The sequence below is a fragment of the Myotis myotis genome, unplaced genomic scaffold (assembly GCF_014108235.1).
Source record: "Myotis myotis isolate mMyoMyo1 unplaced genomic scaffold, mMyoMyo1.p scaffold_m19_p_2, whole genome shotgun sequence".
Lineage (NCBI taxonomy): Eukaryota > Metazoa > Chordata > Mammalia > Chiroptera > Vespertilionidae > Myotis > Myotis myotis.
Genome location: NW_023416324.1, coordinates 156861335 through 156888647, shown reverse-complemented (window position 1 = coordinate 156888647; position 27313 = coordinate 156861335). Strand labels below are relative to the sequence as shown.

At 52.6% G+C, this 27313-nt stretch overlaps 1 protein-coding gene across 1 annotated transcript; it reads right to left on the bottom strand.

Annotated features, from left to right (window-relative positions):
• Nucleotides 1–405: 405 nt before the first annotated feature.
• Nucleotides 406–25437, bottom strand: NR1I2 (nuclear receptor subfamily 1 group I member 2). The gene is made up of 9 exons (XM_036352417.1): nucleotides 25197–25437; nucleotides 12324–12542; nucleotides 9163–9296; nucleotides 5986–6170; nucleotides 4603–4880; nucleotides 2738–2880; nucleotides 2465–2581; nucleotides 1963–2068; nucleotides 406–659 (listed from the first exon to the last, which is right to left on the bottom strand). The coding sequence occupies exons 2-9, from the start codon at nucleotides 12353–12355 to the stop codon at nucleotides 515–517; spliced, it is 1140 nt and encodes a 379-aa protein (XP_036208310.1). The 5' UTR covers nucleotides 12356–12542; nucleotides 25197–25437; the 3' UTR covers nucleotides 406–514.
• Nucleotides 25438–27313: the final 1876 nt, after the last annotated feature.

The window sequence follows — 27313 nt, the reverse complement described above, 5'->3', positions numbered from 1 at the left end:
AAAAAAAAAAAAAAAGACCGTATACCCTTTTATGTAATGATGTTTACTTTGAATTTATATTAGTCACACAAACACTCCATCCATGCTTTTGTTCTGGCCCTCCGGTCCAGTTTAAGAACCCATTGTGGCCCTCGAGTCAAAAAGTTTGCCCACCCCTGGAGACGGCCCAGCTCCCATCGTCCTTTCTGCTCTCCTACCACCAAATCCCAGACCGCAGGGCCTTTTCTAAGGGGGCGGCGGCTTTGCCTCTTCATAGGCTCTACCTGCAGGCCCAGGCGCTCTCATGTAAGGCCAGTGGCTTTGCTTTCCACAGACTGAGCTGGGGCTGAGGGCCCATGTCCCCTTCCTGGGGACCGCTGGCCAGCACCGTCAGAGCTGTCGCGAGTTCCCTGAGAAGGCCGGGCCTGCAGGGCCTGGTCAACTCTCGGCGGTGTCCATCTGTCCAGCCCCAGGAGCGGGCCCTGAGGGCTCTGGTTCTGGCTGCCCCACGGAGGCGCGCCCCTAGGGCAGCCCCTCAGGCATCTGAGATGCTGAACAACTCCTGCATGAGGGGCGTGGCGAAGGGGTGGATGTCGTGGATGCGCAGCAGCCGCTGGGTGTGCTGGGCGTTGATGCTGCGGAGCTCGGTGAGCCTGGCCATGATCTTCAGGAACAGGAACCTGCGGGCAGGCCAGAGGGAAGGTTGGGGTGCAGCCCACCCTGGCCCCACCTCCCGCCCTTGGGCCCCTCTGAAGTCACCCAAGTTTGGGGGTTTTAATCTCAGAACAACATTTCGGGTCAGCCCAGGGAAAGGCTCAGTGGAATTACTTAAGCTTGTCCTTCAGCCTGTGGGCGAGAAGGTGGGGCGGCCTGGGGGACTTGAAGTGCTACACCCCCACGGGCACCTCTTGAGTCCGTGTACGGGAGATTCCCGTGGGGACACCCAGGTATTTCAGGCACCGAGTACCTGGGTCTATTTGTGGGGGAATCTCTGCTGTGGCTAATGGCTAGGGGGAGGACCGAGGGCAGGGGTTATGGAAGCAGGGGTTGCAAGCAGCGATCCCTTCTGGGTCTAGTCTGGGATCTCGTGCCTCACTTTCCCCATGATGCCTCCCAGCTCCGCACAGGGGAGGACTGAGCAAATGAAGACACAGCCACTGCAACACCCCAAGACTCTGAGCTCAATAGAAAGCTGGAGTGGGCCAAGTAGGGGCGGGGCTTAAGTTGACACCAGCATACCAGGGCTGGCCCTTCAGCCCTCGTGGCTGGAGCCTGTGGACCACTGAGGCCCGGGAAGGGTGGAAGCCACTGTCCATCCAAGCCCTTGGCAGCCTTCCTCCCTTGGGTTGTAGAGAACAGACTAAGGGGTCTTCTGCCCAGTTTGCTTGTCTTTGTTCTGGGAGGCGGTTAGGCAGTGCTCAAGAGAGTGGGCTGTGGACTGGCCACCTGGGGCCTCCTCCGGCCCCTACCCCTGTCGGCCGCGGACCTACCTGGGCCAGTCACCCTGAGCCTCAGTCCCCTGCAGGACGGTGGTAGCACCACTTGGTGGAGCTGTTTTCAAGACGAACTGTGATAGTTCCTGGCACAGGGGCTGGCACTTCTCAGTACATGACAGCTATTATAGATGTACTGTAATCATGGTTATTGTCACATCTTTATTACCAGGTGGTCATCGCTGGCTATTGCTAGAGACGCTGTAGGAGCCTCAGGAGACTGCCTGGCTGTGCCGCCCTTGGCCACAGAAGGGAAGGCCCCAGGCAGACGTGCGGCTGCGGAGCGTGGCCTCGGGCCCTTCTCCACTGCTGGGCTGGAGCCCAGGCTGAGGGGGCAGGAGACCTCAGTGGAGGTCCCAGTGCAGGGCCCCAAAGCCCTGGCCCTCATAGCCCACCCTGAGTGTCTCCAGTCTGCTCTCCCAGAAGACCCAGAACAGTGGCCGGCAGGCAGGGTGGGGCGCCCCTCACACCCGCCCTGCTTGCTGCTCACCGGTGGCGGGGCTGGGGACGATGGTACTCGATGTAGGCCTTCAGGGCGATGGCGAACCGCTCCTGCAGCTGGTCCACCACGCTGCGCTGCACCACCCCAGGGCGGTCTGTAAGGAGGGAAGCAGTGTGGTGCCAGCAAGGCCATGAGGGCAAAGCTCCCAGCCCAGAGAGGGCACATTGTCTGGCAACACCTTCCAGAGCAGAGACCCCAGGCAGGGAACTGAGTGGAGCACCAGGAGGACTGTGCATCCCGCCCCCGCCCTCCCCTCCCCACCCCCACTGCCCCACCCCCGCCAAGGAGAAACCAGCAGGGCCCTACCCTGGCTGTGCAGTGAGAGGGGCAAAGCCACTGGGCAGGACCTTCCCTGGAGAGGGGAGGGGAAGGGAGGGGAGGGGAGGGCAAGGAGGGGATGGGTGGGCTAAAAGCTGAGGGGATGGGAATAAGCCTGCGGGGGGGTGGGGGGGGGGCGTGCAGGGAGGCTGAGCGGCCGCGGGGTCCCCACCTGGGGAGAAGAGGGAGATGGCCTGCATGAGCACGTACTCCTCCTCGTGCAGCCGCAGCTCCTTCAGCATGTAGTGGAACTTCAGCATAGGCTCCAGCAGGAGCTGCTGGAAGCCCCCTGTGGGTGGGTGCAGCGTGAGGACCCAGTCCCAGGCCTCCCTCACCGAGGTCTTCTGCCATGCTGGTCCCAGGACACGCACATCCTGGCGTGGCTCCTCTACCCCACCCGGCTGATTCCCTCCCTCTGCAGGGCAGGCAGGAGGCTCTTGGGCACCTGCAGGGTCTTCCAAGCAGTAGGACAGCCGGCCACACTCCCAGGTCCCGGTCTCTGCGTTGAACACCGTGTTGAACCTCAGCTGGCACAGCTCAAAGGCGGCGCCCTTCAGCAGGGAGATCTGGTCCTCGATGGGCAGGTCCCTGGCAGAGGGCAATAGAGGGGAGGCTGGAAGGGGAGCCGCCACTGGCCAGCCCCACTCCCACAATCCAGAAATCGGGGGAGAGGGCAGGGGGAAGGTGGGCTCCAGCCCTGAGGATTACTCCAGTTGCTTTTGGTTGCCTCCAATCTCTGTCCCTCACAACCCAGCCAAGCAGGTCACCCCTCCCTGCCCCTTTCTCCAGCCTCCCCCACCTCAGGGACTCCCCACTGACAGAGCTTGGCGTCCCTTCCAGCCTAGCCCCCTCTCCTCCAACTCCCTGCACAGCCACTGACCCACAGCCGATGCCTTGGCTCCTGGTCCCTGGCCTCATCCTTCCTGCCTCAGTTTCCCTACTTGGAGTGATTGCCTCTTTAGCTTCACTTGACTAAACCTGCTAATCCCTCAGGCCAAGCTGTCTCTGCCTCCTAGACGTCTGTCCGGGGTCCTTCTGCCGCTGCCACTCCTTTGGCATGAGCTCCATGCACCCTCTTCTGTCAGATCCACACTACTGAGCGACAGATGCCGTGAAATGTGAAATGGATTGTGCTCGCCTTCTCTCCCCAGCCCCCAGCCTGGGACCTGGCAGGCTCTGGCCCTGAACTCTGTACTCTGTGCTTCCCAATCTGGCCTCTGATGAGCTGTGAGCCTGTGCAAGTGCCTTGGCTCAGTGAACTGCTTTCTCTCTGTGGAACGAGGGTGGTCGCAATGCCTGCTCCTGGGCAGTTGTGCTCAGAACTGTGGCCGTGGGACTGGGTGAGTGGCCTCCCATCCTAGTGTTGTACCACGGCCACTGGGTGTCGGTGGGGACCGTCAAGGTCCACAAGCGTAGGTAGGCCTTACTCCTGCTCCTTTGACCTCATTGCCACAATCTGACCTCCATTCCAGCCTGTGGCCACCCTCGCTGCTTAAATAAGTCCTATGTGTCACCCCCGGGCTCCTGGAATAGAACTGCCCCCTGCCTGCTGAGGAGATCAGGCTCTCGTGTGTGTTGTTCGGCTGCACCTGAGCAGGCCTGGCAAGGCCAGGCAGCCACCCCGGAACAGGTATGCCCAGTACCATCTCCAGCCCGGACAGGTTACGTGTCATGGGCAGCGTGTGCCACACAGCAGGAGGATCCGGGGTTTCTCGCTGCCCCACTGCCCCATGGCTGTTGCCCCCACACCTCGCTGTGGGAAGTCCTGACCCTCTGGTTCTTAGGACTTCCCTTCCTCCTCGGGGCCTTCTCAAGCACCTCTGACAGTGACTGCTAGAGACCCGGCGTCTGTGCCTGCCTCTCTCCTCCCTCTGGACTTCCTTCCCTTTCCTTCCAACTCTTCCCTTGTTCTGAACTGCCAAGCTGTGAACCCTGCCCGTTTGGGGGAAACACAGGGGAGGGAATGACTACTGACTGTCCATCATATGTGAGCTGGGTGCTCTTCAGATCTTTTCTTATTTCATAGGACAGCCCAGCAGTGGGCATCGTTAGCTCCTTCTAGTAGATGAGGGGGCTCAGACACAGTGGGATTAAAGGGCAGGCCCACCATCCCCCAGCTAAGGAGCCATGCAGCAGGGGCTCCGTTCCCCCACAGCGCCAGGTCCCCGGAGTTGGGGGGCAGAGACAAAGAAGGGTCTTTGGGCACCAACGTCCCCCAACTTCAGGAGGATCTAGCCCAGAGCCTTTGAACCTGTTGGCCATTTTCTGCTCCTTCCCATACCCATCCTCCACCCAGCCCCTGTGCCCCACCTGAAGTGGGAGATGACTTTGGCAAAGTTGATGATGCCTTTGAACATGTAGGTTGACATGTCAGCCATGTGAGGCAGCAGGGAGAAGATCTCTTTCCCACTGCCCTCGGCGGGGGGCTTGTAGTTCCAGATGCTGCCGTCTTCCCCCCGCAACTGCAGAGAGACCACCTTCAAGGGGGACAGATCTTCTCTGATCTTGCTCCACTTGGTAGCTTCTTCCCCAGGTGGAGTCTGCAGAGACTCTGGGAGCTCGTGGCCACTGCTGAGCACCTCTGGCAGCTGGAACCGAGAGGAGGTGGAGAAAGGAGAGGTAGACAGCATGTATTCTCCCCATCAGGTTCCCACACAGGCCCTGGATGGGCACCCACAGCAGCAGGCTTGCGAGGATGCACAACTGCAGGCAGAAGCGCCCACATGCACTTCACACACACACACACACACACACACACACACACACACACACACATACACACACACACATACACACACACATACACACACATACACACACACATACACACACATACACACACATACACACATACACACACATACGCACACACACATACACACACATACACACACATACACACATACACACACATACACACACACACATACACACACACACATACACACATACACACACACACACAGCACTTGCTTCTTCTCCCTGGTCTCCTATCAGGTGGTGCACTTTCTGGATCTGTGAATTAATGTCCCTCACATCCCTGCCCCATCAGATATGGGCTTGCTCCCTGTCCCTGGGGAGGGTGAGAGGGCCGATACCCTTAGCTATGCCCCAAGCATCCCTGGCCTTGTAGTTGGGAGACTCAGGGAAGGGTCTGGGGTCTACAGACAGAAAAAACAGACTCCTGGGGGCCCTGGCTACCAGTCCTCTGAGCTGAGCAGGTCACCTTGAGACACTGTGAGCATCGAAGGGGAGAGGGCACAGACCTGAGATGTGGCTAACAGTGCTGAGATCACTAACATTTCTTGAATCAGTAAAACCAGTTCACAGACGTCAGACCCCCAGCATGCCCTGGCCCTGTTTTCATTAAGTCCTGAACCCCAGCAACCCTGGGACAACTCAGCTTCTAAGACTCCATTTATGACTCAGACCCGGTTCCCACCTGTTGCAGAAGGAGGAAGCAAACCTGAGCGTGTGTCAGAACCCCCCGAGGGGTCTTGTCAAAATACAGACTGTGGGCCCGGCCTCAAGTATCTGAATTGGAGTCTGGGGGCATCTGAGAACTTGCATTCATAACTAACAAGTCCCCAGGGTGCTGCTGGTTGCAGGGGCCAGTCTTTGAGGACCCCTGGGAATGGGATTGGGGTTTGGAGGAACTGGCATAGCCACTGAGCCAACTCCAAAGCCTCATACCCGGAAGTTCTTGAAATGGGCGAAGGTAGTGTCAAAGGTTTTCATCTGAGCATCCATCAGCTCCCTGATCATCGCCCACTGCTCTTCAGTCAGACCCTTGGCTCCCGGGGGCTGCGTCCCAATCCGTTCTCGCTTCTTCCTGATCAAGGCCCGTCTCTGCTCCACGGCTGTGTCAGACATGATCACTGCAGGGACGGCCAGGGCAGGCTCAGCTACCTGCAGGAGCGAGGCCGCCCTCAACCTGCCCAGGCAGCAGCAGGGGAAGAGCTGCTAACAAGAAACCCAGACTCGTGAGGACAATGGCTCCTCTGGAGAAACACTTGGGTAAGGACAGAGGAATCAGGTGCGGCAGGTGTGCTGCCCACAACTGTGGGGTTTGACAACTTTGTGGAAGAGTGGGAAGAGCTTGGCTTCAGAACCAAAAGGTGCTGGGTTTGGTGACAGCTGGGTTTGAGTGACATCAGTGACCCTGGGTAAATTCCTGAACCCCTCCCACCCTCAGTTTTCTTCTTTGTCATCTGGAGTGACAGTGCTCACCTCCTAATGCTATTCCAATGAGGCATTGCATGGAAGGTGCCTAATGTAGCTCCTGGCTATGTATGTAGGAGCTATACACACACACATATGTATACATCAACATGTATACATATATATACATCTATATGAATATCTATAAGGAGAGAGGAGGGTGAGGGAAAGTAGGTTTGCAGTTGTATTAATGATACAATCCTATATACTAAAAGGGTAATATGCAAACTGACCCTAACAGCAGAAAGACTGGGAATGACTGATCACTATGACACACACTGACCACCAGGGGGCAGATGCTCAATGCAGGAGCTGCCCCCTGGTGGTCAGTGCGCTCCCACAGGGGGAGCTCTGCTCAGCCACAAGCCAGGCTGATGGCTGCCAGTACAGCGGTGGTGGTGGGAGCCTCTCCCGCCTCCTCAGCAGCACTAAGGATGTCCGACTGCAGCTTCGGCCTGCTCCCCGCTGGCAAGTGGACATCCCCCAAGGGCTCCCGGGCTGCCAGAGGGATGTCTGATTGCCAGCTTAGGCCCGATCTTCCAGGGAGCGAGCCTAAGCCAGCAGGTGGTCATCCCCCGAGGGGTCCCAGGCTGCAAGAGGGCACAGGCCGTGCTGAGGGACACCACCACCCCCAACCCCGAGTGCACGAATTTTTGTGCACCGGGCCTCTAGTAATAAATAAATGATAGCCTGGCTGGTGTGGCTCAGTGGTTGAGCATCAACCTATGAACCAGGAGGTCACGGTTCGATTCCTGGTCAGGGCACATGCCCAGGTTGCAGGCTCGATCCCCAGTATGGGGCATACAGGAGGCAGCCAATCAATGATTCTCTTTCATCATTGATGTTTCTCTCTCTCTCTCTCTTCCTTCCTCTCTGAAATCAATAAAAAATATCTTTAAAAACTCCTGTATAGTAAAGAGGGGATATGCAAATTGACAGTCACTCTGCCACAAAATGGCTGCACCCACAGAGGAGGCCGAGTTCCCATAACGAGCCTTAACGAGCAATCAGCAGGGACCTGAGGCTGCGACCCCCTCACCCCCATGGGGCTTGACAGGGAACCTCAGGCTGCACCCTCCACCCTGGCGCCAGACTGGGGGCCTCAGGCCGTGCCCCCCGCCTGGCGGGGCTTGACAGAGGACCTCAAGGTGCGCCCCCCCCCCACTCCAGTGCTGGGCCAGGGGACCTCAGGCTGCTTCCCTTGCCCCAGGCCGGGGGACCTGAGGCTGTGCCCCTGCCCAGCGGGGATTTACAGGGGATCTCAGGCCGCATCCCCCACCTGGTGGGGTTTGACAAGGGTGGGACCAGCCAGGTCTGGATCTAGCCCAATAGCGGGCGGGGGGGGGGGGGGGGAAGGGGGAGGGGCTGGCCAGGTTGGTCTCATGTGATTTTGAGGTGTACGTGGGTGAGCGGGGACTTGACTCTGGGTCCCCTGATGCTCCCCAGACTCTGACAGGAAGAAGATTTTCATATACATTTTACTAATTTTCTTTCATCTCTGACACTTCTATTATAGAGAAAAGGCAAATAGCAATATTAAAATACTTCCTCTAATTAATCCCCTTTTAATGTGCACGAATTTCGTGCACCGGGCCACTGTAAATAAATAAATGATAATACAAGAATAAACTGTTTCCTATACTCACAACTATAATCCTACTTTTGCCCGCCCCTGTATATTCACACCCACACTCCCTGGAATATAATAAGTGTTCAGTAAATGGCACCTGGTAGCATGTATTCCTGTCCACTGCATTCAATACCAACAAGACTCCTCAGAGTTGCCCAGGTTCTCTGGGTCTCCAAGCCCTTGGAAAGCTGGGGCCACTGCTTAGCAAGAAATGTCAACCCAACCACGTCCCAAGGAGCTCGGGCCCTCAGGCCTCCCATGGGTTTCTGGAGCCCACTTGCATGTGCACAGTGACTCTGGGGGGCGCTTGGGGGACAGCAGGGACAGCAGGTGAGGCCTCTCCCAGCTGATCCGTGGGAAAGCTCTGCCCACAGGCCCAGGGAATGTGTCCCTGAAGGGGCTGCCCATCTGTGATCGCTGGAGACGTGCACTGGAGGCTTCCAGCCCCTTCCCCACAAGCTGTAATCCAGAGTGGCCTGGGCACAAGCACACCAAAGCCCGCAGGCAGAACAAAAGCATCCGGTCCCCTGTCTGCAAACGTTCCTCTGCAGGATGCCCATGGGGGCAGCAAGGGCGCTAGGCACCGGAAGCTGGGGTCACATCACACTGGCGTCTCTGGCTTCCCTCTCCCAAGTTCATGCCCCCCACTTTGCCTAAAATGCCACAAGGGCAATTATAAAGGGGACAAAGAGTCACAAGGGCACCTGAGGGGAAGAAAGGGCATGACTCTGGTCTGAGACGCCCACCCACCCAGAGCAGAGGGCAGAGGTGCCCTCCACCTGTCCTGCCCCCCAGAGGGACTGTGGTGCCGGCAGATGGGCTGCAAGCTCCACTCCCTGTGCCTGCCCACAGCTCACAGGCCACGAGCTGCCCAGGGACCTGTGCGCGGGCACACACCTGCATGGTGCCCGTGTGCACGCCTGCGCATACACATCCCCGAGGCCCACTCCTACTGCGCCCCAGCTCGCGGTGCCCGTGCACCCGGCCCCAAGCCCGCCCGGGCACACCCTGCCACTCACTCTCCTTCCTCATGCCGCTCTCCAGGCACTTGCGCAGGCGGCAGGCCTGGCATTGCCGCCGGGTCTTCTGGGTGATCTCACAGGTGCCCTTCCGGAAGGGGCACCGCAGCCGGGCGTTGCGTTTCATGGCCCTCCTGTGCGAACAAGGAGCAATAGGTGGGCGGCGGGGAACAGGCCACACCTCCCTTCTCCTGCCCCTTCTGTCCCCAAGGGATACGAGCCACACCTCTGTGGGCCTGCCTTTGCCCTGAGACAGGTCAGGCTCACAGAAAAGCTGGAGGGGGCTCCTCAATCTTCCCTCGAGGCCCGAGGTGCTGGAGGAGGGCAGCAGGTGGCAGCTTTCCTGCGAAGTTCGGCTGTGCTGGTGTTTCTGGGGGCCCCTCCCCGCCCCTGCCAGTCTGGGTGCCTCAGCTCCAGGTCCAGCCATGTCTCCACCCCACGCCCATTCCCTTCCCTTCACACCCTCTGGCCGTGTCACTGGGAACCTAGAGGAGGGCCTTGGTGATGTTTCTGTGGAGGTGGCCTCTTCCCGGATTTCTCCCTCTTGGAAGAGGGAGCCCGTGGAGACCAGCCCCAGAGGGTGAGACATATAGGAAGCCCTCTCTCTCCTTAGCCCCCACTGCAGATTGGGGGGTGGGGGGGCAGGCAATGGCTTCCCCTTTGGAAAGGTGGCTCCTCCTGATTGGCCTGGTGGAGCGAAGAGGCTCACTGCCCTGTGAGAGTGAGTGTGCCAGGTAGGGGAACGATGGGGTCACAGTTTCTTAGAGACCCCAGCACAGCCACCCTGTCCCCACAGCCCAGCCATCCGGAACTGCCCACCAAAGACCAGCCAGTGGGGCCTAACTTTATCCCCCATCCCCGCCCTTCACAGCTGAAGAGAAAGAAACCAATTCCTCCCTGGCCGGCCGCAGGTTCTGGTCCAGCAGAGTGGGAATAAGGCACAGCTGGCGGGAACATGGGCACAGACAGGAGTGGCTGCCAACGGGCCCTGGGGCTGAGCCCGAGGCTAAGTCACACTCAGGTGGCGGACAGGTCAGGCCAGGGACCAGCTCAGGGAGCAGGTGCGTCACAGGCACCACCCCCTTTGGCCTCCCCTGCTGGTCTGGGTAAGAGACCCCTGATCCTGTTCGAGAGCACCCAGAGGTAGAGGGGAAGGCGCTCAGGTTTAGTGCAGGTTTAGTATCGACACGCCGTGGGTCAGATACTGGGCCAGATGTTTTGCAGAGCTTCCCGCATTTAGTTCTCACAACTCTGCAAAACACATCGAGTCACCTGCCTGGCACGGGTGCAGAAACCAAGTCAAAGTAAATCACGGGTTCGAGGGGGATCTGGCTGCGACATGTGTCACCCCATCGAGCGCCAGGGTTGACCGGGCTGATCTGGCTGGCTGGGCGGGTGTCCCCACCCCCTTCACCGCTCCATAGGCGTCCCTCCTGAAACCGCAAGCTGGGTGCTCCATCAAAGACAGTGACCTCCCCCAGTGGAGAGGATGGTCTTCAGTAAAGGGTGTAGAGTAGCTGCATCCCCTGCCAGGCCCCCAAACAAGCTCTCAAAGGTAAATCGCTACCCGTCCTCCAGGTAAGTGACAACTGAGCTTTGAATCTGTGGCTGCCTGACACCAGAAGGCAGCAAGCTCTTACCTCTGCGGTGCTGCCTCCTCTGGGGGTCCCAGGGCAGCCAAGGTGCGAGGAGAGCAGAGGACCCCCCCTCCCAATCCCAGGCGGTCTACACCGACAGGGCCAGGTCTGGCTCAGGCGTCCGCCCTCCTCGGCGGGCCCTGGTGGCCTGTGCCTCGCTCAGGGGTGAGCTCTCCGTGAGCAGCCAGTGCAGGAGCAGCCTGGCGCCCAGGGTGGGAAAGGCTTCCTTGCTCTGCGAGAGGAAGAGCCGGTCCTTCCTTCCGGCTGCACACTGAGGTCCCTGCCCGCCCGGCACTGCACTGCCCTGAGCAGGCTGAGCTCAGAGCTCGCGCATGGCAGCGGAGAACAAGCAGAGGAGCTGAGCTGCTGGTCACACCACAGGTAGCTTTGCGACTTCCAGTACGAGAGGTAACGTGTTTTCCTTATTGGCAAACCCCTCTGAGTGGAGCGTTCTGCACGTGTAACTGAACGCAGCCCGACCCTGTTGCTGGTCTGCCCGCTCTTACAATCCACACCACCACGTGCTCGTTTCCCACGGGAAATGGGCTTCTTAGAACCTGCCCTGGGCTCACCTAACCCCGGGGCCCGAGAGTGGCCCAAGCTTGACCACAGCAGCCCGAAGCCGGGGTTTCCTCACTCAGGGCGTGTGTGTGTGGACACTGAATTGCTCCGTGACTCCCTGGGCTGACCCAGGCCTGGATGTCCTGTAGGCTCTGGTCCCCCACCCAGGACATGCTGACCAGCAGCCCATTTGGGGGGACTGTAGAGGGTGCCCTTGCTCTAAGGTTTGTTTCCATTCACCTGTCCAGCCTCCAGGAAGTCAAGCTTCTGTCCTAAGAATGCCTGAGGCTCCCAAGGGTGGTCCCCCAGGTGGGAGCTGCTCTCAGCATGCCCTGCCCTCCACAGGGGCCAGTGGGGAGCTCCCTCACAATCCTGCCTCCGCCCTCTCCCTCCTCCACCCCCCTCCCCCCATCGGCTTCTCCTCCTGGTCTGCGCCCTGCACTGAGCTTCACTCTTCTCTTTCTTCTGCTGGACAAGCTGAGCCCATCTGTGTGGGCCTGTCTTGCTGTGCTGGGACTTTTCAGTCTATAAATTGTTGGATTATGTGCCTGTTTCTAGGTGAGCTTGTCTTTCACATTCTTCATTTCTTTTATGCCATTCTTACTTAACAACCGCTCTCTAAGACTGATTTGAACACTTGCATTTTGGACTTTCACATCCTTTCCTCTTTTACAGACTGAATTTCTATTTTACTCAGAATGTACGGAGAAACAAAGGGTACCTTAATAGAAGGAGACCTTTTCCAGGAAGGAAGATGGAAGATGGAAGATGAAGGATTCCTCTGAGATATACATGGCTCTCCCGAGACTAATAAGGAGGCCTTCGACGGCCCCGGCCCACACGCTGAACCTGGGAGACGGTCAAGCTGCAGCCCTGGTGCTCAGTGGGCTAATGGCAGAGCCCCAGTCGGATGGGCCCTAGGGTGTCAGGGTGGCTGGTGGGGAAGGTGGCAGGGTACTCTACCTGAAGAAGCCCTTGCATCCTTCACACGTCATGACATTGAAGTGATAACCAGTGGCCTTGTCCCCACATACACGGCAGATGTGGGGCTCCCCCTCCCCCTCCTCGCCATTGACAGCGGGCTTTCCAGGAGTGGAGTCTGCTTCTCGGCAGTGCTCAAGGTCATGGTGGTTCCACCTTTCTTCAGGTCTCACCTCCAGGTTGGCTTCTGTCCTTCTGGGACTAGGAGTAAATAGTCCAAGGTCAGTAAAGGGCAGGACAGGAATGTGCGGAGGCTGTCCCCACGGGGGACCCAAGAGCTGACCTGTCATGGGAGAAAGAGGGTGGGGTGGAGTTGCTATAAACAGCGATGTAACCATCTACAAAAGCTGGAAATTGTTTCCATGGCAGAAATCCAGGTCCTACCGAAAAACCTCCAACTACCCAGAGTGACAGAGAGTGTTCCACAAGCAAAGACTGTCACAGGAAGGGACATTTTATACACAAGGCATTGTTTCAGAGTGCACACTGGAGGAAAACAACCCGCCTTCCGTTTTCAGCTTCATTCAGGAGCCACTAGGAATAGCAGGACCTGGGGCTATGGAGATGGTTGGCAGACATTCTGCACGTAAATCATCAACTGTGGACAAAGGAAAAGTGAGACGACACTCCCTCTGCGATCAATATAAAGGCCTGTCCCTAGAAGGGAAGCAGTACACAATTACAACAAGACGTGTGAATCATGGAAGTTCAGTAGATGGCACCCACCAAGAAGATAAAGAAATGTGTCTAGCCCAGCTGGCATAGCTCAGTGGTTGAGCATAGACCTATGAACCAGGAGATCATGGTTCGATTCCCAGTCAAGGCACATGCCCAGGTTGCCAGCTGGATCCCCGATGTGGTGCGTGCAGGAGGCAGTCAATCAATGATTCTCTCTCATCATTGATGTTTCTATCTCTCTATCCCTCTCTGAAATCAATAAAAATATATAATTTTTAAAAAAGAAATGTCTCTAAAGCAATGGTTCTCAACCTTCCTAATGCCGCGACCCTTTAATACAGTTCCTCATGTTGTGGTGACCCCCAACCATAAAATTATTTTTGTTGCTACTTCATGACTGTAATTTTGCTGCTGTTATGAATCCTAATGTAAATATCTGATATGCAGGCTGTATTTTCATTGTCACAAATTGAACATAATTAAAGCATAGTGATTAATCATAAAAACAATATGTAATTATATATGTGCTTTCCGATGGTCTTTGGCGACCCCTGTGAAAGGGTCGTTCGACCCCCAAAGGGGTCGTGACCCACAGGTTGAGAACCGCTGCTCTAAAGGGACCGAAGAGAGACATCTACTTAAACTGTGTCTGATTAAACATTCCCCAATTCCTTAATGAAGAGGCACTAGAATTAATGACAGAATCTCACTCCCTGATATTGGAATGACTTTTACTTGGTTTTGCCTATAAGTTTTCTGTTAACATAAGTTCCATGGTCCATTCTCTCCTATTATGAAGCCCTAGGTAGAGAACTCTGACATATTCTCCAAAGATGGTCCCAATAAACCTCACGTCCTGAGCCCCACCCTCATGCAGTCCCCTCCCAGGATGAGTCTGGGATGGTCTTGGACTTGCTTGAAGCAATAGAATGTGGTGAAGTGACACTGGGTCAGTCCTGGGCCTGAATCATAACAAGGCCTGGGAGCTTCTGCTTCTCCACTTTGGGGAGCCCGACATCACCATATGAGAACGTCTGGCTACCCTGCGGGGGGGGGGGGGGGGAGCGCGGGGGGGGGGGGCGGGCGGGCCATGCAATAAGGCTATGTGGAGAGAGAGAACCCTGAGATGACACACATGAGAGAGACCCAGCTGCTCCAGGCTTCCAGCCATGTCCCCCGAGCTTGGCATATGTGAGGGAGCCCTCTGAGACGTCCCAGCCCAGGTAAGCATCCATCTGAAGCCATTTGGAGCGGAAGAACTCCCAGCTGAGCCCTGCACCAAGCCCCAAGTGGGCAGGAAAATGGCAGTGACTAGGTGACTGGTGTGTGCCAGCCAGGTCTCTCTTTTGTGTGAATTTCATGATGAGTTAGGCTGTGCTGACCTGAGGCGACACCTGCCCTCGCTGTGCTGGGTGGCAGCTGGACACTGGAAAACCATGGGAGCAGGTTCTCCCCTGGAGCCCCCAAAAGGAGCCAGCCTGGCAATGCTCCGGCTTTAGCCCAGGGACGCTGGCTTTGGACTGCGAACATCCAGAACTGCAAGACACTGAATTTTGTATTGTTTAAGCCACCAAGTGTGTGGTATGATTTTTGTAAATGTTATGTTTAACCCATGAACCAGGAGGTCACGGTTCCATTCCTGGTCAGGGCACATGCCTGAGTTTTGTGCTCGATCCCTAGTAGGGCATGAGCAGGAGCAGGTGATCGATGATGTTTCTCCCATCATTGATGTTTCTCTCTCTCTCTCTTCCTTCCTCTCTCTGAAATAAATAAAAATTTATTTTTAAACATTTTTGCTTTTTGTTGTGATAATGGAGAAAAGTTCCACCTTCACAGTTGTCGAGGATGTTGTCAGACAAGCACACCTCTACCAAGATTCTGTCACATGAGTCTTCTTATCTGAAAGAATGTTCCAGAGACTGAGTTCTGGCTCCACACATTTCAATTCTCCTTCCCCTCCTTCAGCCTGACACCTCAGGGTGAGTTGATCCTGTGAGCACATCCAGCCCCGCGTCTCCCTGTCATGACGGCGGATGACCAGGTGGTGCGGGCCATCCTGGAGCCCGTTTCTGCACTGGATGGCTAGCAGGAATGAGCTCACATGCAAGCACATGGAAACACACAAGCTAAATGTACCTCCAGCTCAGCTGCCTTTAGCCTGATGCCCAGTTGCCCATGGCCATCCCACCACAACTTGACAGTGGAAGTAAAAATTAATCTAAAGCCCACTGTGGTTAACTATCGTACTTTTTAATCCTATCTAATAAAAGAGAAACATGGTAATTAGCCGTACATCCGCTACCCTTCCCATTGGCTAATCAAGGTGATATGCAAATTAACTGCCAGCCAAGATGGCAGCCGGCAGCCAGGCAGCTTGAAGTGAACATGAAGCTTGCTTGCTTCAGTGACGGAGGACTCCAACGTTCCCCGCCTGCCGCTGCCGGCCTCTGAGCTTGCAGTTTGAAACATTGTTACAAATATAGAAGCTAAACAAAACCCCAGAAACCTGCTTTCAGCCAGCCGGGATCTCAGAGCTGGAGCTGAAACAGTGTTTCGATTATAGAACGCAAACAAACCAGATACCTGCTTTCAGCAGCAGAGGCCTAAGAGCTGGAGCCAAGCCTCAGAGCTAAAGCTGGCCCAGAATAAAAAAAAACAAAAGAAAAAAAGGAGCGGTTGGGAGCTTCAGTCACCCGCCAGCCTGAAAACAGCCCTCAGCCCCTCACCCAGACTGGCCAGGCACCCCAGTGGGGACCCCCACCCTAATCCAGGACACCCTTCAGGGCAAACCAGCCGGCCCCCACCTGTGTACCAGGCCTCTATCCTATATAGTAAAAGGGTAATATGCCTCCCAGCACCGGGATCAGCGGAGCTGCGAGGCCTCCTGGCACCGGGATCAGCGTGACACGGTGCAGCCCCCCAACCCCCTGATCCGCCTTGCTCTGTTCATGACAGGGGGGAGCTCCTCAACCCCCTGATGGACCCTGCTCTGTGCGTGACAGGGGGCAGTGCCCCAACCCTCTGATTGGCCCTGCTCTGTGCGTGACAGGGGGTGGCACTGCAACCTCCCCATCAACCCTGCCTTGAGTGTGACAAGGGGTGGTGCCCCAACCCCCCAATCGGCCCTACCCTGAGTGTGACTGAGGGTGGCATCACAACCTCCCGATCCACCCTGCTCTGTGCATGACAGGGGGTGGCGCCCCAACTCCCCAATCAGCCCTGCTCTGAGCCCGACCAGGGGCTGCACCTAGGGATTGGGCCTGCCCTCTGCCACCTGGGAGCAGGCCTAAGCCAGCAAGGCGTTATCTCCTGAGGGAGGGGTCCCAGACTGCGAGAGGGCACAGGCCGGGCTGAGGGACCCCCCTCCCCCCCGAGTGCACAGATTTTTGTGCACTAGGCCTCTAGTATTTTATAAAAAACATATGACCCTGTGGAGGAGCCCGTGTAAGTGAGGGGCCCAGAGCCTCGGCTTCATTCGCATAAATCCAACTCTGCCGGGGTTCTGTTGTGCCTATGCACTCAGCCACAGGAGCCGCTGGAGTCTCCGGGGAGATGCCCACTCAGACAGCAGCGCCGCCCATCCTGCTCAGCCTCCTCTGTGTTACGTCTGGTTGTTGACGTCAGGCCCAAATGCCTATGAAAGTGGCAAAACCAGAAGTCTCCAGAGAGGCCCTCCCGCTGACCTGCAGGGCAGGATTGTCGGCCCTGCCCTTAACCGTGTGCTGCCATTGACGCTGCCTGCCTCCCAGCCACACTGGTAACTCTGTGTCCGTGATTGAGTGGCAAGGATTGAACCCACTCTTCCCTCTGGCAGCTCTGAAGAGAGAAGAGTGAACGCTGGCCAGAAGAGAATGCGAGTTAAAGTGAGATCTGGGGTTTTGAAAAGATACCCATCAAATAAGCTTTTATTTTTAGCACAAGGATGAAAGAAAGCTTTTGATAGAAAAAGGAATTTCTCCCCCCACCATGGTATAGAGCGGTGATGGCGAACCTATGACACGCGTGTCAGAGGTGACATGCGAACTCATTTTTTTTGGTTGATTTTTCTTTGTTAAATGGCATTTAAATATATAAAATAAATATCAAAAATATAAGTCTTTGTTTTACTATGGTTGCAAATATCAAAAAATTTCTATATGTGACACAGCACCAGAGTTAGGTTAGGGTTTTTCAAAATGCTGACACGCCGAGCTCAAAAGGCTCGCTATCACTGGTCTAGAGATATAAAGCGAATGGACATCAGTTGCACAACAACGTAAGTATTCATAGCATTACTGAACTGTACAGTTAAAAATGGTTAAGTGCACAATGTTATGTGCTGTTTTGCCACAATTTAAAAAATAACATCACTTGTGACTAAATAAATGTTGATCGAGTATTTAAAGAATATTAAAAGGGAAGCTGAAGTGTTAGCGCTGTGAGTGCCCACATGGCTCCGCCTGGCCTGGCCCAGGAGGTCTCACACCCATGGAGGAGGGCGGGACATGGGGCCCCGAGAGCCTGGAGGAAGCAGGAGCCCGAGGCAGAGAAGCAGGGGAGAGGAAAGCAGCAGCAGCAGTGAGAAGCACTTCTGTGAGGAGTAACCCGGTGACCAGGCCAGTTAAGCTGCATTTGATCCCACTTGACCTCAGTTTTTAGCCACAGTTGAATCCCCGTGAGGCTGTGCCCTGGGCAGTGGTTGACTGTTGCCTTCCTTCTCCCGTGTCTGCTGCAGAATCCCCACGGCTGTGGGGCACCCAGAGGTGCTTACAGGCCGAGACAGGGATTCTCCAACTCGACTGTGCATACAAGTCACCTGGGGCTGGTCAGACACACACTGCAGTCCCTAGGTCTGGGCTGGGCCTGAACTCCCACCTTTCCAACAGGTTCTGACGCTGTGGTCTGGAGGGCCCACTTGGAATATCAAGGATCTGGAAATCCAGCTACCCATCAGGGAATCGGCCACACACAAAAAGGTTGTGAGGGAGATAACCGAGGGCGGGCAGAGTGCAGGCAGAGGATACGGCCACAGAAAAATCGTGAGGATCCGGGAAATAAAATGATCACACAGGCATGTGAAATGGCTGGCATCACAAATTGTTGTTGAAAGTCAGTATACACCTGGGGGTGACAGAGACAGCCCTTCCCAGGAAAGGGGTGTGCGGGGGAGATGCAGGTAACATTTGATTCTCAAATGGGTCAAATCAAAAGGCTTTGGACCCAGGTCACTGAGATTAGGGGAAGGAGAAAGTGAGCAATTTGGAGTTGAAGCAACAAAGGGTCTAAGTGAAAAGGGGAAAATGGTAGAAAATAATGATTTTAGTGATAGAAACTATTGGAAACAGCAGGATTATAAAATGTGCCCACATATGTTTTATATATGTCTTATGAGTATATACATAATATGCATATATCTATACACATCAATATATATGAATGTGTGTGTAGCAGAACTTCTATATACGTATAATAAATACGTATATCAGAGGATAAAGAGGAAGCAAAGCAGGTAAAGGGAAATTACATACGAATTGAATTTCTAGAAGTCAACCGTGAAGCTTATAAAACTGTTGACTTTGTTTAATGAAGGGAGAAGCTTGGTTAATTCATTAACTCGCATTACACAGGTTTTGATGTTTACAAAATGATTTCAAAATCATCATTTCCTTGCGAGCTGCCTGTGAGGTCGTCAGAGCAGACCTATCTCTAGTTGAGCAGGGTGGGGCAGGTCTGATTTTCCCTTTCACACATGAAGAAATTGGGGCTTTGATGTGTGTCCACATCAGGAAGGCTCTAAGTGATAGATGTCTTTTCTTTCTCCTTTATTGTGAGTCTTCCTATTGTGCACGTCCCATGTCAATTAAATTTGTCACAAACTCATGGGGATAGGATGAGGTCATATATTCTAAAATTTTTTGAAGTGGGTCAAATATTGTGAGCAAAAGTCTCCCCTTCCTTGGTCCTGGCTGGGAGAGACCCAGAGGGAACTGGGAGAGCAGGAGTCACATTGTATGAATCCAAACATGAGCGGCCAGCTGTTGCCTTCAGGTGGCCATAAAGGAAAGTTGGCCTTTGTGTTTCCCGGGACGCAGTCATCAGTTCCAAGAGGTCAGAAAGTTCATTCCTCGACTGGATCAGGGTTGAGAGCTGGGGTCAGCCCAATTCTAAAGTACACCCTGTGCCCTCTCCCAATGTTTAACAGGGTGCACTGACCTCTGACTGAACTCCCTGTCTCCCACATGCCTGTGTAGTGCTCTTATTGCCTACGGCTTTGTAGCTGGACTCCTTATTTGGAATTCATAGAGGCCCAGGAGGATTGTTTCATATACTACATAAGGAGTTTAAATATGTATCTTCATCTTAATTTTCAGTTGGATATTTAGTTTGTTATTTCAATGTTTCGCAGACAGTCAGGAGGTATGAGAGATTGATGAGCAAGTCCTGGGTGCAGTCCCCTTCCAATCACACTCCCTAGAAGGCCCCTGTATGCAAGAAGAGTCCCACACACATTTACATGTCCTTCCTAGGTTGTGACTAGGGCACAACCCCAGCCTCAAAGAATCCTGCAGAGAAGTCTCCAAGAAATATGAGTTCACAGCATGTAATAAAAACAGATGAAAATAGGAGCATGACCAGAATACCTAAGGCATCTAAGTGTAAATAGTACCCCCAGAATTGTGCCACGTACAACCCACACAGCTACATCAGCTCTGAGACTAACCTTTCTCATGGCTGTTATTCAGCGTTGTGTCAGGAGGCTAAGAAAGACAAATATATATTAGGTTGTGTAAAGACTAGAGAGGAAAGAAACTCTTGTTAAAAATATATAATACTAGAGGCCCAGTGCACAAAATTTGTGCACAGTTAGGGTCCCTAGTGGCTGCTGGCTGTTGGCAGGGGCCTTCCTTTGCTCTGCGCCTCCCCCTAGTGGTCAGTTCATGTCATAGCAAGCAATTGAACTCCCAGTTAGTCAAACTCCCAAGGGAACACTGCATATTAGGCTTTTATACATATAGATGGTTGTGTACCAAGAAATTCCAAAGGAATCAACTGATAAACTCTTGCAACTATTAAGAGAATTCTGTAAGGTGACCAGACAAAATATCAAAACACAAAATAGATTTCCTATAAATCAGTAAAAAATCAATTAGAACAGTAAAACTATAATGGATATCGACTCAGGAATCGAAAATAAATACAGAAGAATAGAGTATCCAGCAACAGACATATAAAAGTGAGAACACCCAACTGAAATACATGTCAGAGGTGACATTTCAAATGAACAGGAAAAGGACAGACATTTCAGTAAATGCTATTGGGATAATTCAGAGAAGTAAGTTCCAGGTAGACTGAAGATGTATTTTTTAAAATTATAGAAGTATTAGAGGAGAGTATGCCAAAATGTCATCGGAAGCTTGGAAGTTGAGATTACTTTCTTCAATAAGACCCTAAGAGCAAAACTCATAAAGGAAAAAATGAATAACTTCAACTATATCAAAATAACAATAGCATAACAATAATAGTAAATACTTCTGTTAACTAAAAGCAGAATGTTAACAAAGTTTAAAAAACAAATTACAGACTTAGAATATTCAGCATTAGTATTAGTATTAAGAAAAAATAATACTAAAGAATTAGTATCGCCCTGGCCGGTTTGGCTCGGTGGATAGAGCGTCAGCCTGGGGACTGAAGGGTCCCAGGTTCGATTCCGGTCAAGGGCATGTGCCTCGGTTGTGGGCACATCCCCAGTGGGGGGTGTGCAGGAGGCAGCTGATTGATGTTTCTCTCTCATCGATGTTTCTAGCTCTCTATCTCTCTCCCTTCCTCTCTGTAAGAAATCAATAAAATATATTTTTTAAAAAAAAGAATTAGTATCAAGAAAAAATATGAAATTCCTACAAACGAATAGAAAAAGATAACCCAACATAAAATGAGTTAAGGGTATGAATAAGCAATTAAGAAGAGGAAATATAATGGCTAAGAATTATATTAAAAGGTGTCCAAGAATTGCATAAAAATATGCCCAACTTCATTAGTTGTTGACTTGTGTCCCCCAGTACCTCAGGATGTGACAGTTTTTGGAGAAAGGGCCTTTAAAGAGGTAATTAAGCTCAAGGAGAGTCATCAGGATGTACCCTAATCCAATATGACTGGTGTCCTTGTAAGAGGTGTTTCACAAAGAGTAACACCAGGGATGCACTCACACAGAGGAAAGGCCATGTGAGGACATAGCTAGAAGACAGCCATCTGCAATCCAAGGAGAGAGGCCTCAGAAGAAACCAAACCTTCAGACACCTTCATCTTGGACTTCTAGCCTCCAGAATTAGAGAAAATAAGCTTATATTATGTAAGCCATCCCACCTATGGTATTTTATTATGGCAGCCCTGAAAAACTAATACATTAGTAATCAGGGAAATTTAAATATTTTTAAAATGGGTTACTATTTTCACTCATCCAACTGGAAAAGTAATAACATATTTAATAAATAGCAAGCATCAGGGTGTGAAGGAGTACTAACTAGTGTTCTCTGCTGGTGGGAGTATAAACTGGTACAGACACTGTGCAGGGCTATTCGACAATATCTAAAATTAAAATGCACACATTTCATGATGTAGCAATTCAATGTCTCAGCATATCCTCTAGAACAGCAGTTCTCAACCTGTGGGTTGTGACCCCTTTGGTGGTCGAAAGACCCTTTCACAGGGGTCGCCTAAGACCATCCTGCATATCATATATTTACATTAGGATTCATAACAGTAGCAAAATTACAGTTATGAAGTAGCAACGAAAATAATTTTATGGTTGGGTCACAACATGAGGAACTGTATTTAAAGGACCAGAAGGTTGAGAACCACTGCAAAACACTTGCACATGGGCACAAGAAAGCATATACAATGAGGTCATTGTAGCATTTTGGTGGAATCTTGGAAACAGCTTACATATCCTATGTAATAAAAGGGCAATATGCAAATCGACTGAATGATGGAACGACCGGTCGCTATGATGCGCACTGACCACCAGGGGGCAGACACTCAATCCAGGAGCTGCGCCCTGGTGGTCAGTGTGCTCCCACAGGAGGAGTGCGCTGTGCCAGAAGCCAGGCGAGCACAGCAGTGGTGGCAGGAGCCTCTTCTGCCTCCCAGGCAGGGCTAAGGAGCAGCAGGCAGATGGGCTGTAAAGAGCAAGGGCTCCCGGACCACGAGAGGGATGTCCGACTTCTGGCTTAAGCCTACTCCCCACCAGGGAGCAGGCAGACATCCCCCAAGGAGTCCCAGACTGAGAGAGGGTGCAGGCCGGGCTGAGGGGACCCTCCCTACCACCACCGAGTGCACAAATGTTTGTGCACCAGGCCTCTAGTCTATGAATAAGGTAATGGCTAAATACTAGTAAAAGGATTGTACGCTGTGGAGTACCGTGTAGATATAGATGTGGACAGTATCCATATGGAATATGGATATGGAAAGTTTGTTGAGTGGGAAAACAGAATGAGAATATGACAACTAGTTTATTAGTACATATAAGTATATGTGAAAGCAAACGAGACCATCTGGCAATAAATATACCAAATGGTTATAGGAGTTACTTTAGGGGAGGATGGCAGGATGGCTAAAGGAGAGTTCTACTATACCTCTACAGCTTTTTCATTCTTATAAGGAGTACGTCATAAGTTATAATTTTATAAAGCTATTACCTAGTAGTAATAGTTTAGTCAGCTTTGTGTTGTCTGTCATATCCTATATAATAAAAGCATAATATGCAAACCGACTGAACAGCCAAACAGTGGAATGACCATCTGGACGACCATCTAGACAACTATCCGGGATCTCGCTATGACACCCACTGGTGCCAGACCAGCCAAGGCGGGTGCAATGTGATTGGTCGGGGACTCAGCCATTGCCCCATGATCACTCTGCAGAGGGAGGCCCAGGCCACTGGCCAGCAGGGTGATCAATTGGGGGGCTCCATGATTGCCCCAAAGAGGGAGGCCCAGGCCACCAACCAGCAGGATGTGGTGGGTGAGCAGGGCCTCTTTCTGCGAGGAAGCCCGGGTCCCAGGTGCCAGAGGGAAGCCGGTGCCAGCAGCTGGGGGAAGGAAGGCCTACTCTTGCACAAATTTTATGCATTGGGCCTCTAGTCTATTCCATAACAGGGGAATAGCTTGAGACTAGGAGTTGGCAAACTTTTTCTCTATAGGGCCAAATAGTTAATATTTTGTGTTTTGGTAGCTACACTGTCTCTTTTGCAACTACTCAGTTCTGCTGTTGTAAAGAAAAAGCAACTATAAATAATACATAATGAGTGAGCAATAAAACTTGATTTATAAAAACAGCTAGGCCCTAACCGGTTTGGCCCAGTGGATAGAGCGTCAGCCTGCGGACTCAAGGGTCCCAGGTTCAATTCTGGTCAAGGGCATGTACCTTGGTTGCGGGCACATCCCCAGTAGGGAGTGTGCAGGAGGCAGCTGATCGATGTTTCTCTCTCATCGATGTTTCTAACTCAACTCTTTATCCCTCTCCCTTCCTCTCTGTAAAAAAGTCAATAAAATATATTTTAAAAAAATTAAAAAAAAACAACAGCTAGTGGGCTGGATTTGGCCTGTGAGCCATAGTTTGCAACTCTTGATTTAGACTGTTTATTATATAACTAAAGTTTTCTCAAGTTATTTATTGTATTTTAACTAGAGGCCTGATGCATGAAGATCCGTGCATGAATAGGCCTTCCTTACCCTGTTTGCCAGCACCGGCTTCCCTCTGGCACCCGGGACCCGGGCCTTTGCTCTGGCCGCCACCTTCCGACTTCACTCTGGGCTGGAGCTGCCTCCCTCCCGCTCCAGCCGACTCCATAGCCGCTGCTCAGAGGCCAGCCCTCGGCAACCAGCTGGGGCTTGTGGGAGACGTGGCTTCCTTTGTCGCTGGGGCGCTAAAGGAAGCCAAGCATCCCACCCGAAGGAAGCCAAGTGTCTCGCCCACTCTGGCTGGCTCTATGGCTCCAGCTGGTACCGCCATGTTTGTGGCTACAGGTGCTGCCATCTTTGTCGTGGAGTGATGGTTAGTTTGCATATTATCCTTTTATTAGTATAGATATTTTTGTTTATTTTATTTTTATCTTATATGTATTTATATCATTGTATTAGTACTTGCTATATAACTAAGACATTTTAAATAAAAATGTTGGTGTATGGAAAAATTATCTTTCCTATTAACCAGCTAATTAAATAAGTACTAGCCTCTGAGGCCTTGCTTAGAATATATATATATTTAATTGATTTCAGAGAGGAAGGGAGAGGGAGACAAACATCAATGATGAGAGAGAATCATTGACTGGCTGTAGGGGGCTGAGCCCGAAATCCAGGCATGTACCCTGACCAGGAAATGAACCATGACCTCCTGTCTCATAAGTTGACAGATGCTCAACCACTGAGCCACACTGGCTGGGCCTTGCTCAGAATATTTTAGACTCTGGTCATATCACTAGAGACCAAACGCCCACCCAGTGGGCCCTCTTGTTGGTGACCATTGGCCTTCCCAGAAGCAGAGGGCATGACTCTCCATGTGGGAGGGGACAGTCAAGGTCCAGTGACCTCAGAGGTGACTCCTCACCATCCAACGCAGAGATGACTGAAAGCAAGGCATCTGGGCACAGCCTGTCACAGGCTGGGCTGTGACGTGGGGAAAAGAAGGACTCGGGGGAGCTGAGCACAAGTAGGAAAGGCTCTGGTCAGTGGGACAAGGTGCCTTTCTTCAGAGCTCTCTGGTCCAAACCCCCCGCCCCTGGATGCGGCAGAGCTTCTGAGGGCCCCCTCGCTGAGGTGAGGCCTGCGACTGCCACGCTGCCATAACTCGGCGCTGGTTCCAGAACTGCCCACGAAAAACCAGAGGAGCCAGGGCTGTGGGGTTCCCAGCTCCAGTCTCAGCAGGTTCTCTGGGTCAGGGGATTCAAACTCCGCAACATCAAGGGGCTGACTCTATGTGTGGCTCCCAGCAGCTCCTGCGTGGAGGTGGCCACCGCAGGATCAGGGCGCCTTGTTAATGGGACTCAATAGTAAGTGACTGCCCTCATGGCCTCTGCATCCTGTGGACAGCAGCAGGGCCACTGGGATGCTGGCCTCCAACAAGACACATTTGTGCCCCCGCACTTCTTTTGCATGAAGGGGGGTTGGAGGGGGTGCAGCAAAAGAGGAAGAAACAAAACCATACCTGCTTGGTGGTAACTTCTTTGCTCTGACTTCTCCTTTGGGTCCACTTCGAATAATCAGGAACAAAGGATCAGTCAGAACCTCAAGATCCCCATTAGCTTAGTCCTTTGCTTTTTGCAGGTGAGACTTCCCTGGCAGGGAGAGCCTGCGGCTCCGGCTCCGGTGAAGTCAGGCAGTGTGTCTGCGTCCTCGCCCTCGTCACAGGCTGTATCCCCAGGTAGTGAGCCAATCTCGTCTCTCACCTACATTTCAGTGCAGGTCAGATGTGGCTCCAAGTGGACCCCGTCTGGCACTCCTAAGTCCCAAGTCCAGCACTCCAACCAGCAAATGAACAGATTACCGTATTCACTCTCCTTATGTGCCCGCACTTTTTTCTCTCCCAGGTCTTCACTGTGAAACACAGGAGAAGGGTGGGAACGTTGCTAGTATCTGTTTGGTCTAATCAGTTCTGAGAAAATTTTGTGCTTCCAAGGGTCTCTTAACTTTAGCCACTGTGGCAGAGCTGTTTTAAACTTCGGTCTCCTAGCCATTTTTCCTCTTCCTTTAAGCCACCTTCCCAGATAGCGTTATTGACCTGAAAGTGAGCCGAGTATTGGATGCTGCTGGTGCCAGTGGGGCCTCGTGGGTATGAGAAAGACAGGCAAGGAGGAAAGAGAGTGAGGTGAGGGGACTGAGCGCAGTTCGCCTGTGGCTCTCCCGCAGGACAGCTGACAGCTGCCTGGCCAGGAGCAGGGAGAGTGGACCCGGGGCAGCATCTAAGGGTTCTTACCTTCTCCAAGTGCCAGCAGCACACCCCCCCCTCCCCGCACTCCTCCTTTCCCCCCCACACACACTCTTAGCCTGATCCACCCTGCTCCCTGCCAGCTGGTGATGGCCGTTTTACCTCCTGGGGAAAAGGATAGACAAAAGACAAAAACCGGTGGGTTTCCCAAAAATTATCACAGCACCTTCCATGTGAAAATTTGGACTTCCTTACACTTATTTCCTGATTTAAATAGTTTTTATTTTGAATTATGTATTTTAATCCAGCCCTTCTGATGAGAACAGCAGGACTACCGAAGTATGCTTGTTTTGTTTTGTTTTGTAATTAAATTTCTTTCTTCTTTTCCACTCAATTTGCCCCTCCCTCGGGGTGGGGAAGATTTGAGTCTCTGAGACTCAAATGGTCCGCAAACTCATTAGTCAACAGAGCCAAATATCAACAGTACTTCTTCAAAATAGACTCGCCCAGGCCGAAAACCGACTTCTGCACATGGGCCACGAAGTTTTAATCACACTGTACGCGTGCCCGCACGTGGTATTTTGTGGAAGAGCCACACTCAAGGGGCCAAAGAGCCACATGGTTTGCCGACCATGGTGACCTACGGGGTCAGCGTTTCTCAAGTGGTCACTTGCTGGCCCTTCCCAACCGGAGGTAGGAAATTAGATGGCTGCACAGCTCACTGCCAGCGGCAGCAGCTGAGACCCCTGGTCACGGGCCGCCTTCTTTTCAGCAAGTTTCTGACTGTCCACAGGGGATTCTGTGAAGGCCGGGTGGCACTGGATTATAAATCCCCTTGGTTGGGAGATTGGTTTGGGCCTTGGGCAGAGAGGATCCAAAATAAGTGAAATATTGGACTTGGGTCCCAGTGGAAACAGCCTGTCGATGGTGCCCAGGGGCTATATGCTGGGGTTGGTGGCACCTCTGAGACCCCAAAGCTCTGCCCAGAAGGCCATGACCACAGCCACAGGGGTTGGGAAGGCTGAAAAAGGTTAGAAACTCACCCAGAAAACTTATTTCCAAGATTAAAAGTAGGTCTCTCTGGACCCGCAGAGGGTTTTTAGGGTCAGGGAAAATACTCTTGTATGATACTATAGTGGCAGCTTCATGTCATTACACATCTATGTAAGCCCATGGAAGGTACACCAAGAGTGAACTCTAATGCAGTGATGGCGAACCTTTTGAGCTCGGAGTGCCAGCATTTTGAAAAACCCTAACTTAACTCTGGTGCCGTGTCACGTATAGAAATTTTTTTGATATTTGCAACCATAGTAAAACAAAGACTTATATTTTTGATATTTATTTTATAATTTAAATGCCATTTAACAAAGAAAAATCAACCAAAAAAATGAGTTCGC